Source organism: Erythrolamprus reginae, chromosome 5 (assembly GCF_031021105.1).
Source record: "Erythrolamprus reginae isolate rEryReg1 chromosome 5, rEryReg1.hap1, whole genome shotgun sequence".
Lineage (NCBI taxonomy): Eukaryota > Metazoa > Chordata > Lepidosauria > Squamata > Dipsadidae > Erythrolamprus > Erythrolamprus reginae.
In genome coordinates, this window is record NC_091954.1 from 67,750,093 (window position 1) to 67,762,934 (window position 12,842).

At 43.1% G+C, this 12,842-nt stretch overlaps 1 protein-coding gene across 2 annotated transcripts in view; it reads right to left on the reverse strand.

Moving 5' to 3' along the window:
• The window catches only part of CRTAC1 (cartilage acidic protein 1), a 52,376-nt gene that overhangs the window by 6,906 nt on the left and 32,628 nt on the right, over positions 1-12,842 (reverse strand). For both annotated transcript variants that reach the window (XM_070754025.1, XM_070754026.1), the window contains exons 6-14: positions 12,657-12,791; positions 11,519-11,664; positions 10,935-11,071; positions 10,181-10,263; positions 8,851-8,951; positions 8,554-8,722; positions 6,490-6,638; positions 807-849; positions 458-601 (exon numbers count right to left, since the gene is read on the reverse strand). In XM_070754025.1, the coding sequence (XP_070610126.1) occupies positions 458-601; positions 807-849; positions 6,490-6,638; positions 8,554-8,722; positions 8,851-8,951; positions 10,181-10,263; positions 10,935-11,071; positions 11,519-11,664; positions 12,657-12,791 (1,107 nt within the window). The remainder of the gene's footprint in view (positions 1-457; positions 602-806; positions 850-6,489; positions 6,639-8,553; positions 8,723-8,850; positions 8,952-10,180; positions 10,264-10,934; positions 11,072-11,518; positions 11,665-12,656; positions 12,792-12,842) is intronic.

Genomic DNA, 12,842 nt, shown 5'->3' on the forward strand with positions numbered 1-12,842 from the left:
GGGGAACTGAGATATTCTTTCCCCCTAGGCCTTACAATTTACGCATGGTATGTTTGTATGTATGTTTGGTTTTATAATAAGGGGTTTTTTAGTTGTTTAGTATTGGATTGTTACATGCTGTTTTTTATCACTGTTGTTAGCTGCCCCGAGTCTGCGAAGAAGGGCGGCATACAAATCCAATAAATAATAATAATAATAATTATTATTATTAAGAATGGAATTCTTTATTGGCCAAGTATTGGTCACACAAGGAATTTGTCTCGGTGCCTATGTTCTCAGTGTAGATAAGGTGAATTTGAGTGCTTGCTGGTTAATTTGCTTCCTGCTCCAAGCATTCCTTCCCATCAAGCTACACATCTCACCAAGAATTTTCAGACTTCACTGCCTTATGAATTTCCTAGCTGGCTTGGGGGAGCAGCTCCAAAGGGTCTTCCCTTCTGCCCATGTCATCACTCACCGACGCAAGCAGTGCCATCCTCATTGGGTTCAAAGCCCCGGTTACAGCGCTTGTTGCTGCGGCAACGGTACCCACCATATGTGTTGATGCAGATGGGCCTGCCTCTTGGACACACAAAAGGAAATTCTGCACACTCATCCATGTCTGGGAAGAAAGGAAGCGAGAGAGAGAGAGAAACAGCATGGGAAATAATAAAAGACAGACTCCATGCCGGCAGTCTCAGAAATCAGCCACGCTGGTGGGCTTGGATACCAAAGAGCCTCATTTTACTTTAGGGAAGCCTGGCTGTGAGGACCAAGAAATCTCATCCCAGGAACATTTGCTGATTTTCTCTTGGTGGGTGACTCACCAACACAACGTCCGTTCTTGTGCTGAGAGAATCCTTGGCCACACTATGAGGGGAAAAAACAAAAACAAATAATCAGGGGACCATTCATCTTTAACTCCATTTTTGTATTTTGAGGGATTTATTCCTGATTCTGTGCAGTTGCAGTTTCTGCCTCAGACCATACAGTATTGAATACAGGTAGTCCTTGATTTACAACCATTCGTTCACTGACTCTTCAAAGTTATAACAGCATGGAAAAAAGTGACTCGTGACTGGTTACTTACAACCATTGCCACATCCCCATGGTCATACGCTCAAAATTCAGGCACTTGGCAACTGGCGTGTACAGTGGTACCTCTACTTACGAACTTAATTCGTTCTGTGACCAGGTTCTTAAGTAGAAAAGTTTGTAAGAAGAAGCAACTTTTCCAATAGGAATCAATGTAAAAGCAAATAATGTGTGTGATTGGGGAAACCACAGCGAGGGAGGAGGCCCTGTTTCCTCCCAGGAGATTCCTAGAGAGGCCCCATGGAGACTTCCCCCCACCTTTTCCAGCCCTGTTTCCTCCCAGGAGATTCCTAGAGAGGCCCCACCAAGGCTTCTCCCTGCCTTTTCTGGTTACAGTTTCGGAGGCTCAGGTTTGTAAGTGGAAAATGGTTCTTGAGAAGAGGCAAAAAAATCTTGAACACCCGGTTCTTATCTACAAAAGTTCATAAGCAGAGGCATTCTTAGGTAGAGGTACCACTCTATTTGTTAATTTAGAAACATAGAAACATAGAAGTCTGACGGCAGAAAAAGACCTCATGGCCCATCGAGTCTGCCCTTATACTATTTTCTGTATTTTATCTTAGGATGGATATATGTTTATCCCAGGCATGTTTAAATTCAGTTACTGTGGATTTATCTACCACGTCTGCTGGAAGTTTGTTCCAAGGATCTACTACTCTTTCAGTAAAATAATATTTTCTCATGTTGCTCTTGATCTTTCCCCAACTAACTTCAGATTGTGTCCCCTTGTTCTTGTGTATACTTTCCTATTAAAAACACTTCCCTCCTGGACCTTATTTAACCCTTTAATATATTTAAATGTTTCGATCATGTCCCCCCTTTTCCTTCTGTCCTCCAGACTATACAGATTGAGTTCATTAAGTCTTTCCTGATACGTTTTATGCTTAAGACCTTCCACCATTCTTGTAGCCCGTCTTTGGACCCGTTCAATTTTGTCAATATCTTTTTGTAGGTGAGGTCTCCAGAACTGAACACAGTATTCCAAATGTGGTCTCACCAGCATTCTATATAGCGGGATCATAATCTCCCTCTTCCTGCTTGTTATACCTCTAGCTATGCAGCCAAGCATCCTACTTGCTTTCCCTACCGCCTGACTGCACTGTTCACCCATTTTGAGACTGTCAGAAATCACTACCCCTAAATCCTTTTCTTTTGAAGTATTTGCTAACACAAAACTGCCAATACAATACTCAGATTGAGGATTCCTTTTCCCCAAGTGCATTATTTTACATTTGGAAACATTAAACTGCAGTTTCCATTGCTTTGACCATTTATTAATCAACTGGGATGATCACCATTTGTAACCTTCCCAACCAGCTTCTGACAAGCAAAATCAATGCAGGAAGCTATATTCACTTAATGACTGTATGATTCACTTAACCACTGCAGCAATTCTCTTCACAACTGTAGCAGATGGTTGTAAATGAGGCAAAACTCACAACTGTTTTGCTTAACAATAGGAATTTGGGGCAGAACTGAGGTCATAAGTTGAGGACTACCTGCATACAGCACCCAATCTTCAAGGGTATTTTTGTTATCCCATCTTGACCCTCTTGTACAATAAATGTAGAAGCCTGTGCTTCCTATGTAGCAGCTAAGACTTTCATATGGAAATCAAGACACTCAGCAGATTTTTCTGGATAAAAAGAAGCAGCAAGGAAAAAACAACAACCCTGCACTGGGCAAATATCAGTCAGTGCCAATTTGAATCTCTTCACTATTTATTGTGAATGTAGTTGAGAACCCACGAACCAGTATTTGCAAATGAGAAGGTTGTGTTATTGTATTGTTATGGTTAGTGGTACAGTCAGCCAGATGTGTAGACTTAGTTTGCCCTTTTTATCTACCTAGCAAGTCCTTGAGATAGCAGATGTTGCTGTTCAATAATATTAAAGGTATTGTCACGGAATATAAGCTGCCCCAAGTAAAGCCTTTACAGATTCATGCCCAATCTTTTCATTATAGAAATGGCATGTTCAAATTCTGCTTCCAATTTTCAGCAGTCCTTTTTAAAAAGAAAAGTATTGATTGATTGATTGATTCATTCATTCATTCGTTCGTTTATTTACTTATTCATTCATTCATTCATTCGTTCGTTTATTTACTTATTCATTCATTCATTCATATATTCATTCGTTCGTTTATTTACTTATTCATTCATTCATTCATTCATTCATTCATTCATTCGTTTATTTACTTATTCATTCATTCATTCATTCGTTCGTTCGTTCGTTTATTTACTTATTCATTCATTCATTCATTCATTCATTCATTCATTCATTCATTCATTCATTCATTCATTCATTCATTCATTCATTTGACTTCTATGCCGCCCCATCCCAATGCGACTCAGGATGGCTAAGTAAAACCCATTATAGGTAACATCTAATATACAATTTGAAACAAGCAAAACAAAACACATAACAGCCCAGGCAAAACAGCTGTAACGGTACAAAAATCATGGCAGGGACTCCACTAACATATTAAACCTAAGAGAGTAGATGCCATCTTTAGGAGGATCTCCCTCCAAATATCGGGACAGGCACCATAGAAGACATGGTTCCTTGGTTCATAATGTGATACTATTTAATTGAAGGGATCTGGACTGTGCCCACTTGGTTTGAAAATACCAAGCTGGCAGAAATGATTGGTGACAAGGCAGTTCAGCAGATAAACCAGACCCCGATGGCATGAAGGGCTTTATAGGTAATGGCCAGCATTTTAAATTGTACCTGGAAGCCAACTGGTAGCCATTACAGTTTGTGTAGGAAAACTGGCACATGAGCATAACAAGAAGTGCTTGCATTTCTACCTTCTACCTGTTGCAATAGTCCAATCACAAGATGAGTGAGTATCTGAATAGTCCAATCACAAGCTTGAGTGAGTATCTGAAGGCCTCCAGGACAAGAAAAGGGCTCAATTGATGCACAAACTGAGTAGGAAGACTTCCAATTTGGACACCAGTCTCAAAATGGGGAAGTGTAACCCCATCCAGCCCACTCTAAGACAGTGAAAATGTTCCCTAACAACCAGACAACCACAGCCACCTAATCTTGTGAGGAACAAGCCAAAGTCTATTCCTCCCATCCAGATTCCTGAATAATTTCAAGACTTTCTGGCTTTATGAACAATATATCTGAAAGAGAGGAACAAAACTACCTGAAGACGGCGGTCTAATACTATGTCTAATACAATTGTTTCATTAGAAAGATGGCACAGTCAAATTCTCTTTCCAGATTTCAGCTGTCCTTTATTATTAAGCTTCGTTTACTATCACATACTGTAGCTTTCTTACACTTGGCCATTCCTTACCTCATGCTAGTAGATTTTTAACGTTGGAAATCACTTTGCTGACAACAGCCATTTTTGCAGCAGCGTCACCTTTATTACAGCCACTTTAGTTGTATTAGACCCTTTATCTTTTCTGATCCCTTTTAATGTAGCTATCACAATTCAATGTGTTAGATTTGCACTGAGGATGTTACATAGTTGGGTAATGAAATGTCTGCAAGCAAACAACCAAGCTCAGAAAACACCAAGAACCTCAAGATACGAACCCCTCGTCTTACGAACAACTCGTGATACGAACCCGGGGTTCAGAAAAATTTTGCCTCTTCTTACGAACTTTTTTTGAGTTACGAACCGGCGTTCAGAGACTGCTGGGAAGCCGCGCGGCTGTTTTAAAAGGTAACACCCAGGTTCGCGGTTCGGGGGGGTGCTGGCAAGCCCCCCAGGTTGGCTGCGACCTTTTAAAACACCCGCGCCGCTTCGCAGCTGTCTCCTGAAGCCGAACGCGGAAGTTCGGCTTTGCCGTTCGGCTTCAGGAGACAGATGGGAAGCGGCGCGGGTGTTTTAAAAGGTCGCAGCCGGCCTGGGGGGCTTCCCAGCACCCCCTGAACCCCGAATCCAGGTTCGGGGGGTGCTGGGAAGCCCCCCAGGCCGGCTGTCACATTTTAAAACAGCCGTGCGGCTTCCCAGCAGTCGCCGAAAGCGGTTTTTTTGCGGGGGTTTTTTTGGTTGCACGGATTAATTGACTTTATATTGTTTCCTATGGGAAACAATGTTTCGTCTTACGAACCTTTCGTCTTACGAACCTCCTCCTTGCACCAATTAAGTTCGTATCATGAGGTATTACTGTATTCTCTTCTATGCGACTAGAGAAATTGGGCTGCTGGAAGAGAACAGAGATCAAAAACTTTGGAAAAGAGCAAAGGAACTCTAAAAATCAGCCTGGTAGTCTTTGTGGAAGCATCACATTTTTAGGTGCAACCTTCCTAAGAATATAATTGTAGCTACATATATACTGCTCAAAAAATTAAAGGGAATACTCAAAGAACACATCCTAGGTCAGAATGAATGAAATATTCTCATTGAATACTTTGTTCTGTACAAAGTTGAATGTGCACAACAGCAGGTGAAATTGATTGTCAATCAGTGTTTCTTCCTAAGCGGACAGTTTGATTCCACAGAAGTTTGATTTACTTGGAGGTATATTGTGTTGTTTAAGTGTTCCCTTTATTTTTTTGAGCAGTGTATTTGAATATTTGTATTTAGTGTATGGTTGCGTCCTGTGACATCTGCCTTTCTTTTATTCAAATATCTTCCCTTCATGCTGGGAGCAACTCCTGTTCATCCAAGCACACCTTGCCTTGAGATCTAGGCCTGTAAAAAAGTCATACAAATCAACATCCACACCTCTATGTTGTATTGTATTGTATTTATTAGATTTGTATGCTGCCCCTCTCCGAAGACTCGGGGCGGCTAACAACAATAAAAAAGACAATGTAAACAAATCTAATATTAAAAATAATCTAAAAAACCCCAATTTAAAGAACCACTCATACATACAAGCATACCATGTATACATTCTATAAGCCTAGGGGGAAGGGAAAATTTCAATTCCCCCATGCCTGAGGACAGAGGTGGGTTTTAAGGAGCTTGCGAAAGGCAAGGAGGGTGGGGGCAACTCTGATATCTGGGGGGAGCTGGTTCCAGAGGGTCGGGGCCGCCACAGAGAAGGCTCTTCTCCTGGGTCCCGCCAAACGGCATTGTTTAGTCGACGGGACCCGGAGAAGGCCAACTCTGTGGGACCTAACCGATCACTGGGATTCGTGCGGCAGAAGTGTTGCCTCTATGTTGCTGGCTCTTTTTCTTTTCCCACCAGGAACCCATATTTCACAATCATGGGTTGCTGGATAGCTTCTTTAAATATTTTTGGAAGGTAAAATTGGGTGGAAAATCACTCCCTTTTATTTTCTTTTAAAAATCATTGCTATACTTCTACTAAACAAGTGTGATATTGGTCTCTTTTTTCCTTGGGATCCATTTAGTTTCATTGCTTTCATTACGGAGAAAATGACTTCACATTCCTTACACTGAAAACCCCATTTAAATGGGCTTAATTGTGAAGCTTACCTCAAGAGGAACTAACATGGTGGGTGACGCTGGTGTGTCTTTGGGATAGAGAATCTCCAGTACGGAATTGAGCTCAGTGCTTACTACAGCTCTGCTGATAAACTTGCCATCTGGCCAAGTCACTTCCAGGCTGCTGGCTTCGTCCTGTCCTACAAGCAAAAAGCACAGGGAATTGTTGAATAATAGAGGAAATGGCAGCCCCCATAGAAAGACAGAGGAACGGTTGTTAAAAACTACCCTTCCTTCAGATTCATGCTTATTTTTCCTCCTTCCAAATTTTAATAGCTGTTCCCATCGGAGAGGAAAGAGCTGGAGATGTGATGGGGTTGTGTTGTTCCATCCACTACTCTGTGCCAAGACCAGCAGGGGTGTGTGGAATATTTGGGCATGTAGGCTCCTTGAATTTCCGAGCCACTTGGCTTCACTTACAGCACAATCTAACCTGGCAATGCCCCACTAAACCAAGCCACCTCAAGGATGCAGGAGAGTAATGAGGTGTGAAGAACTGCAGCGCTTTCTGCAAAAAAACAGCTGAAGGAGCAAACCAGGGCTTCACTTTAATACAAATAGTCTACTTTCTGGGAATGCAAATTACTGTGAACACCCTTTATTCTCCTGAGGATGAATTAGCTATCATTAATACATAAGATAATAACATTAACTTGCTAAACATTTTCAAAGGAAAGGATTATGATTGGGTAATAGGCTTTACTGCAGCAGTAGTTTAGTATCCGTGGATCCCCCATAAAGTAGGGAGCTGATAGGGTTTTTAAAAAAACTTGCTGCTGAATTGGCAGACTTGGGAAAACATTTTAAAATATGAAATGTATTGTAATAAGGATTCTTCGGTATGCTTGCTCGACCTCGGTAGAATTGAAGGAATGCAGGGATGAGGCTCTGAACTAAAACTTTTTGAAGGAATAGAAAGATGACGATATAAGTTGGTGAAATGACAGACCTATTGCTTTATCTAATTTGCAGTTCCAAAGGTGCTTTTTCAGGAGGCAACTAGACTTGTTTTTTTTTTCCTTTTGAAGACGTTTCGCTTCTTCATCCAAGAAGCATCTTCAGTTCTGGCAATATAGTGGGGATGAGAAAGCAAAACATCTTCAAAAGAAAAAAACGGAAAGTCCAGTTGCCTCCAGAAAAAGCACCTTTGGGACAATCATGACATGGATGATTGAGAATATCTCCAGACTTCTAGTTTGCAGTGTTTCCGCTGATGTTTGGTGAGTATTAGGAAGGATGAGAGACAAGGAAGATCCATTAAAAAAAACAAACCCCAATGAACCTAAACAGGTCACAAGAAAACAAAGTCGAAGTCCATATTAAGGCAAAGCCTTTCTTAAGTTAGGGCTTAGAAAATAGCATGCAAGCGTTTTCAAGAACTCTTAATTCAAAAATAAAAAAAAGCCATGGGGAACAGAGTGGGGAAATATTAATTGAAGTTTGTTAATAATTGACCCATGTTTGCAACAATTTCGTATGGCACTATCTGTCTGCATAGGAACCTATAAAATTTAGAGGTGGTGTTAGGTTGCACCAGGTTCCTCTCTCTCTCAAATTTGAGTTGGAAGAAGAAATAAATGATAACTAGTACTATATATTACAGGTAGCCCTCAGCTTACGACCACAGCTGAATCCACAATTGGATTCACAGTTGCTTAACAAGACAGTTGCTATTTTACTATCTTTCTTGCCACAGTTGTTAAGCGAATTACTGCAGTTGTAAGATAGTAACATGGTTGTTAAGTGAACCTGGATTTCCTGGTGACTTTGCTTGTCAGAGAGTCACAAAAGGGAGGGACACTGCAATCATCGTGAATACAGGCCATTTGCCGAGTGTCCAAATTTTGATCCCGTGATCCTAGGTCGTAAATGTGACACATAATCAGAAATCATTTTTTTTAGGTGCCATTTTTGAATGCATTGGACGCCCTGCAATTTTGAATGGTCACTACACAAATAGCTGTAAGCGAAGGACTACCTGTATTGGACGAGTAGGTAGATGGCTGGGCCCACGCACCACTCTCGCAAGCCCTGCCCCTACTCCTCCTCACTCACCCAAGCCGAAATGGGCAACGGGCTCCATCTCACACAAGTACCCAGACCCTCCATCAATGATGCGCAGATGGGCACCACTGCGCCGTGTGAACAGCACCACTTTAGCACCACGAGCAAATGCCCCAAAGCGTGTACGTGGAATCACCCGCAGCCAGTTGTTGCCAGCACCCTGTGGAGATGGACAGACAGACTCAGCCAAAGGATGAAGTGGTCATGGAACTGAGGAAGGGCGTTCATGCTTGTTGACATACGGATTTGATTCTGAACACGTTGAGAGAGGAAGCTTTCTAAACCTACCTCACTGACTTTGAAGACCGAGAGTGGCTGTGCCATGGATTCACCGTGGGAAAGAATTAAATCCAACTTCCCATCACCATCGAAATCTACCACCACTCCTCCTAAAATGATACAATCTCAGTAAGGAAATGAGGTCATCCTTTTTGTGAAAGGGCCACATTACTTAACACAGTGTTTCTCAATTATTTTCTGTTTTGGCTGAAAAAACTCAAGCGGCTTATCAGCGCAATTGGTGTGTCATGCGTTTCAGTGACGCATTAATTTATTTGGCTCCATGTTATCTGCTGCCAACATTTTTAGACACAGTAAACCTACCGGTCTTTCCTCGTCTCCCACCGTAGTCACAGTGAAGTCAAGTGCTACATACACTTCGTCATATTTCCCTGTCTTAGTTTTCGGGAGACTTACGTTTGTATCATTATCTCCGTCTCTCTCCTCCTTTCTTTTCATCCCTGTTAAATATTTTTCCATGGTGTCTCTTAAGGGTTTGTTATATGCACTTCACGTCTCCTGCTCTGTACTATTGTTTGGTGCAAAAAAAACCCTACTCCCTGTGGCAAGAAAGCATGTTCCCTGGAGTCATGCGCCCCTTCTGATATCACTCTGCACGCCCCCCCCAGGGGGGCCCACCCCACTATTTGAGAAACACTGCTTAACAGCAATATTGAATGATATAATGCCCAACGTGAGAAAATCAGAATGTAGTATCTTCTTCTCTGCGCTTGATTCCATTCAGTTTCCCTGCAGTGGTATTTGTTGTGTCTCTCTACTCCACAGATACTATTTTTTCCAAATGCCAAATCCTCTATTAATAGAGGGTTTCTGCTTCTGTTGATAGGAATCACACACAAAGGTCATTCTCCTCTTCCTTCGTATGCTTTAATCATGGGGACAACCCATAGGCCATGGGGTCAGGCCACATGGATGTTTTGTCTCTGAGCCTAAGACAAATAATTATGTTGTTATGATGCACCACATCACCCAGGTGAATATTTGCCAGTCTCTCCCTTTCTCCCTCAAACACCTGCAGTATTTGCATATGTCCATGTTTACAAAACTCAGATTTCATGCAAACCTATCATACAAATACACTCTTATTGGAAACCATTACACTCACAATTTGACATTTCCCAACCGTGCCCACTGCCAACAACGCAGATATCTAGATTTTCCTGGCACAGAGAGGGGTCACTGGTACACAATTCATCACTGGCAGAAGGTCTGTCCCAACCATTGCCAATAGGTTACAGCAACCTCTTTTATATCTGTTTCATTCTTGCTAAGTGATGCATGATAATCATGCTCCACAAAAGACATGACAGTGATTCACCTGTGCCACGCCCCTCTGGTTCCACAGCATCGCCAGGGTTTAGTTCTTCAATAGCTGGGTCGGCATGTTCTCGGCGGATAACCCTGCAGCAGAAAAGGTTTGCAGTAATGAATGTCGCCCTCTCTGAACAGGACCTTAATTTTGAAAGTCTATTTCTGGTTATCACCACCCAGTATCTACAGGCTAGATCTCTAGGCTGTATCTGCTTTTGCCACTGTTCTTTTCCCTGGAAGAGACCTTGCACATTTGCAAAATGATAAATTTGGCACGGACTCCCTAGACTTGCCATATGCTGCTGCTATCACTTTATTAGTCAGAGAAATGTAAGCAACTCTGTTTAACAAGCCATTGATTGCCTACAATTAATGGGAACTGTGCATAAGTGCTAATTAGTAAAAGCCAGAATCTCCAGGGATTGGTCTCGGCAGAACAAGACTGCTGTATCAGTAGTGAGTCACAATATTGTCAACTGTATAAAGGCTGGCTGGAATTAAATGGGACCCTTCCCATTCTGCTGGAACTATCTCACTCCTGTGGATTATGACCCAGGAGAGTAAACGCCACTGTACAATGGATCAAGAATTACCCCTCCCAGCTGTCTCCTCTCATGTTCTCAGTTTGCATGCATAGCTTTTTAAAGAGAAGGATGATTTCCACCAGACTCTGCTGGGAAACCTCTCTTGCAGGATCCAGGGCCAAGCAAGATAGGGAGCCCACTGCCCTAGCCTCTGGTGGCCATGTGGCTCTCACCCACCGGAAGAGGCGGTTGGCAGACGAGCCACGATAGGCGATGTTGTTGAAGAAGACCTCCAATTCCTGGTCATTGTCAAAATCAGCAGCGATGACGGTGCGGACAGGTGATGGCATGGACAGTTTGGGCGTGGCAATGTCCTGGGGGAAGGACGGGGATTAGTGGGGCAGGGCTTGGGCTTCAGCAGGACCAAGAGGAAGTAAAGATTAGGAATAGATTTAGGTGGTTGGAGACTTTGTCGCTGGGCTGAAAAGTAGGAAGTTAATTACAGGAGGCAATATTAAATAAAAGCCTATATGGTTTCATGAAGGAGTTTTCTGCTGAGGGATAGAAACCAGGATGAGGAAAATGATGCCAAATCTACATTGCAAGAATGAGCTGGGAAATAATCCTTAAAAAATGGAATTTCTGGTCATCCAATTGGGGCGTAGACATCAGTCTCTTTGGTGATTGGACCTAATCTATGTGCTCCGTTCTTCCTTACATTACTTTATTACCAGAGTCCCCACATCCCCTTTCCCTGCTCAGAGCCCGGGACATGCCAGGCATATGCGGTGCTGGACTTCCCTTTTCCAGATGGCACTTACTCGGAAGCGGATACGCCCACCTGCATTAACCTGCAGATAGAGCCGGTGTGGTCCATTCCAGTTACCATAGATTAGGTCAACTTTGCCATCACGATTGAAGTCAGCTAGGGCCACTCCACGACCGTGTTGGTAGGGATCATCCAACCCTACAGAGGATGACAGGGAAGTCAGCTGGATGAACATTCCCAGGTATACTCTGAACTGAATCTTATGCTGTTCTGGACCTCAAGGAATTTAGGCTCCGTGGTGGTGGAGGACAGAAGGGGGTTTTCTGGCAGCTAGTTGAGTTGAGTAGGCATTCTGCTGCACGAATCCCAGCGACCGATTAGGTCCCACAGAGTCAGCCTTCTCCGGGTCCCGTCAACTAAACAATGTTGGTTGGCGGGCCCCAGGGGAAGAGCCTTCTCTGTGGCGGCCCCGACTCTCTGGAACCAGCTACCCCCAGAGATTAGAACTGCCCCTACCCTGCTTGCCTTTCGTAAACTTCTCAAAACCCACCTTTGTTGTCAGGCACGGGGGAATTGAAACATCTCCCCCGGGCCTATATAATTTATGTATGGTATGTTTGTAGGTATGTCTGCTTAAAAATGGGTTTTTTTAACTATTTTAAATTTTAAATTGTATATTATTAGATTTGTTATGAATTGTTTTATTGTGTTGTGAGCCGCCCCGAGTCCACGGAAAGGGGCAGCATACAAATCTAATTAATAATAATAATAATAATAATAATAATAATAATAATAATAATAATGTGTGAGCGGCTGGCAACCTGCTTTTCACCTCCCCTTCCCCCCGCCCAGCCTCCTTCTCGCCAATGTGTTCCTATTCCCTTGATGACATGGAAGGAATGTTTCTAAAGAGAATAGGTGTCATCAGCAGCCCGGCGGTGATGGATGCCAGCCTGACATTTCGTTAAACTCCAGTGATCATCAGCCAGACGCTAAATAACTGGTGGTTGAGCCTGGGTGCACTTATAACCCCCTCCTTCCCCAGAAGTAGGGAGGCTGGGATGGGGAGGGGGGAGAAAACATCTCAACTCTAGTAGGATTTCAAGGGTCCAGCAACTACACAAATCATTTTCATCTCATAAAACATGCCCTCCCCCCCCAAAACACCCTCGGCCAGGCCGCATACTCACCAGTGCTGGGTGCTACATCTATGAAGGTACCGTCGCCCTGGTTCTGAAAGAGGAAGTTGGCTCCGTTCTCATTATCACAAAATATGTCAGACGCAGCTTCACTGAGAATGGGACCCACCGCTATGCCCCGACCCCCTGGGAACAAGAGGAGTGAAAGCTCCAGAGCACTCCCAAACACCTGCTCCC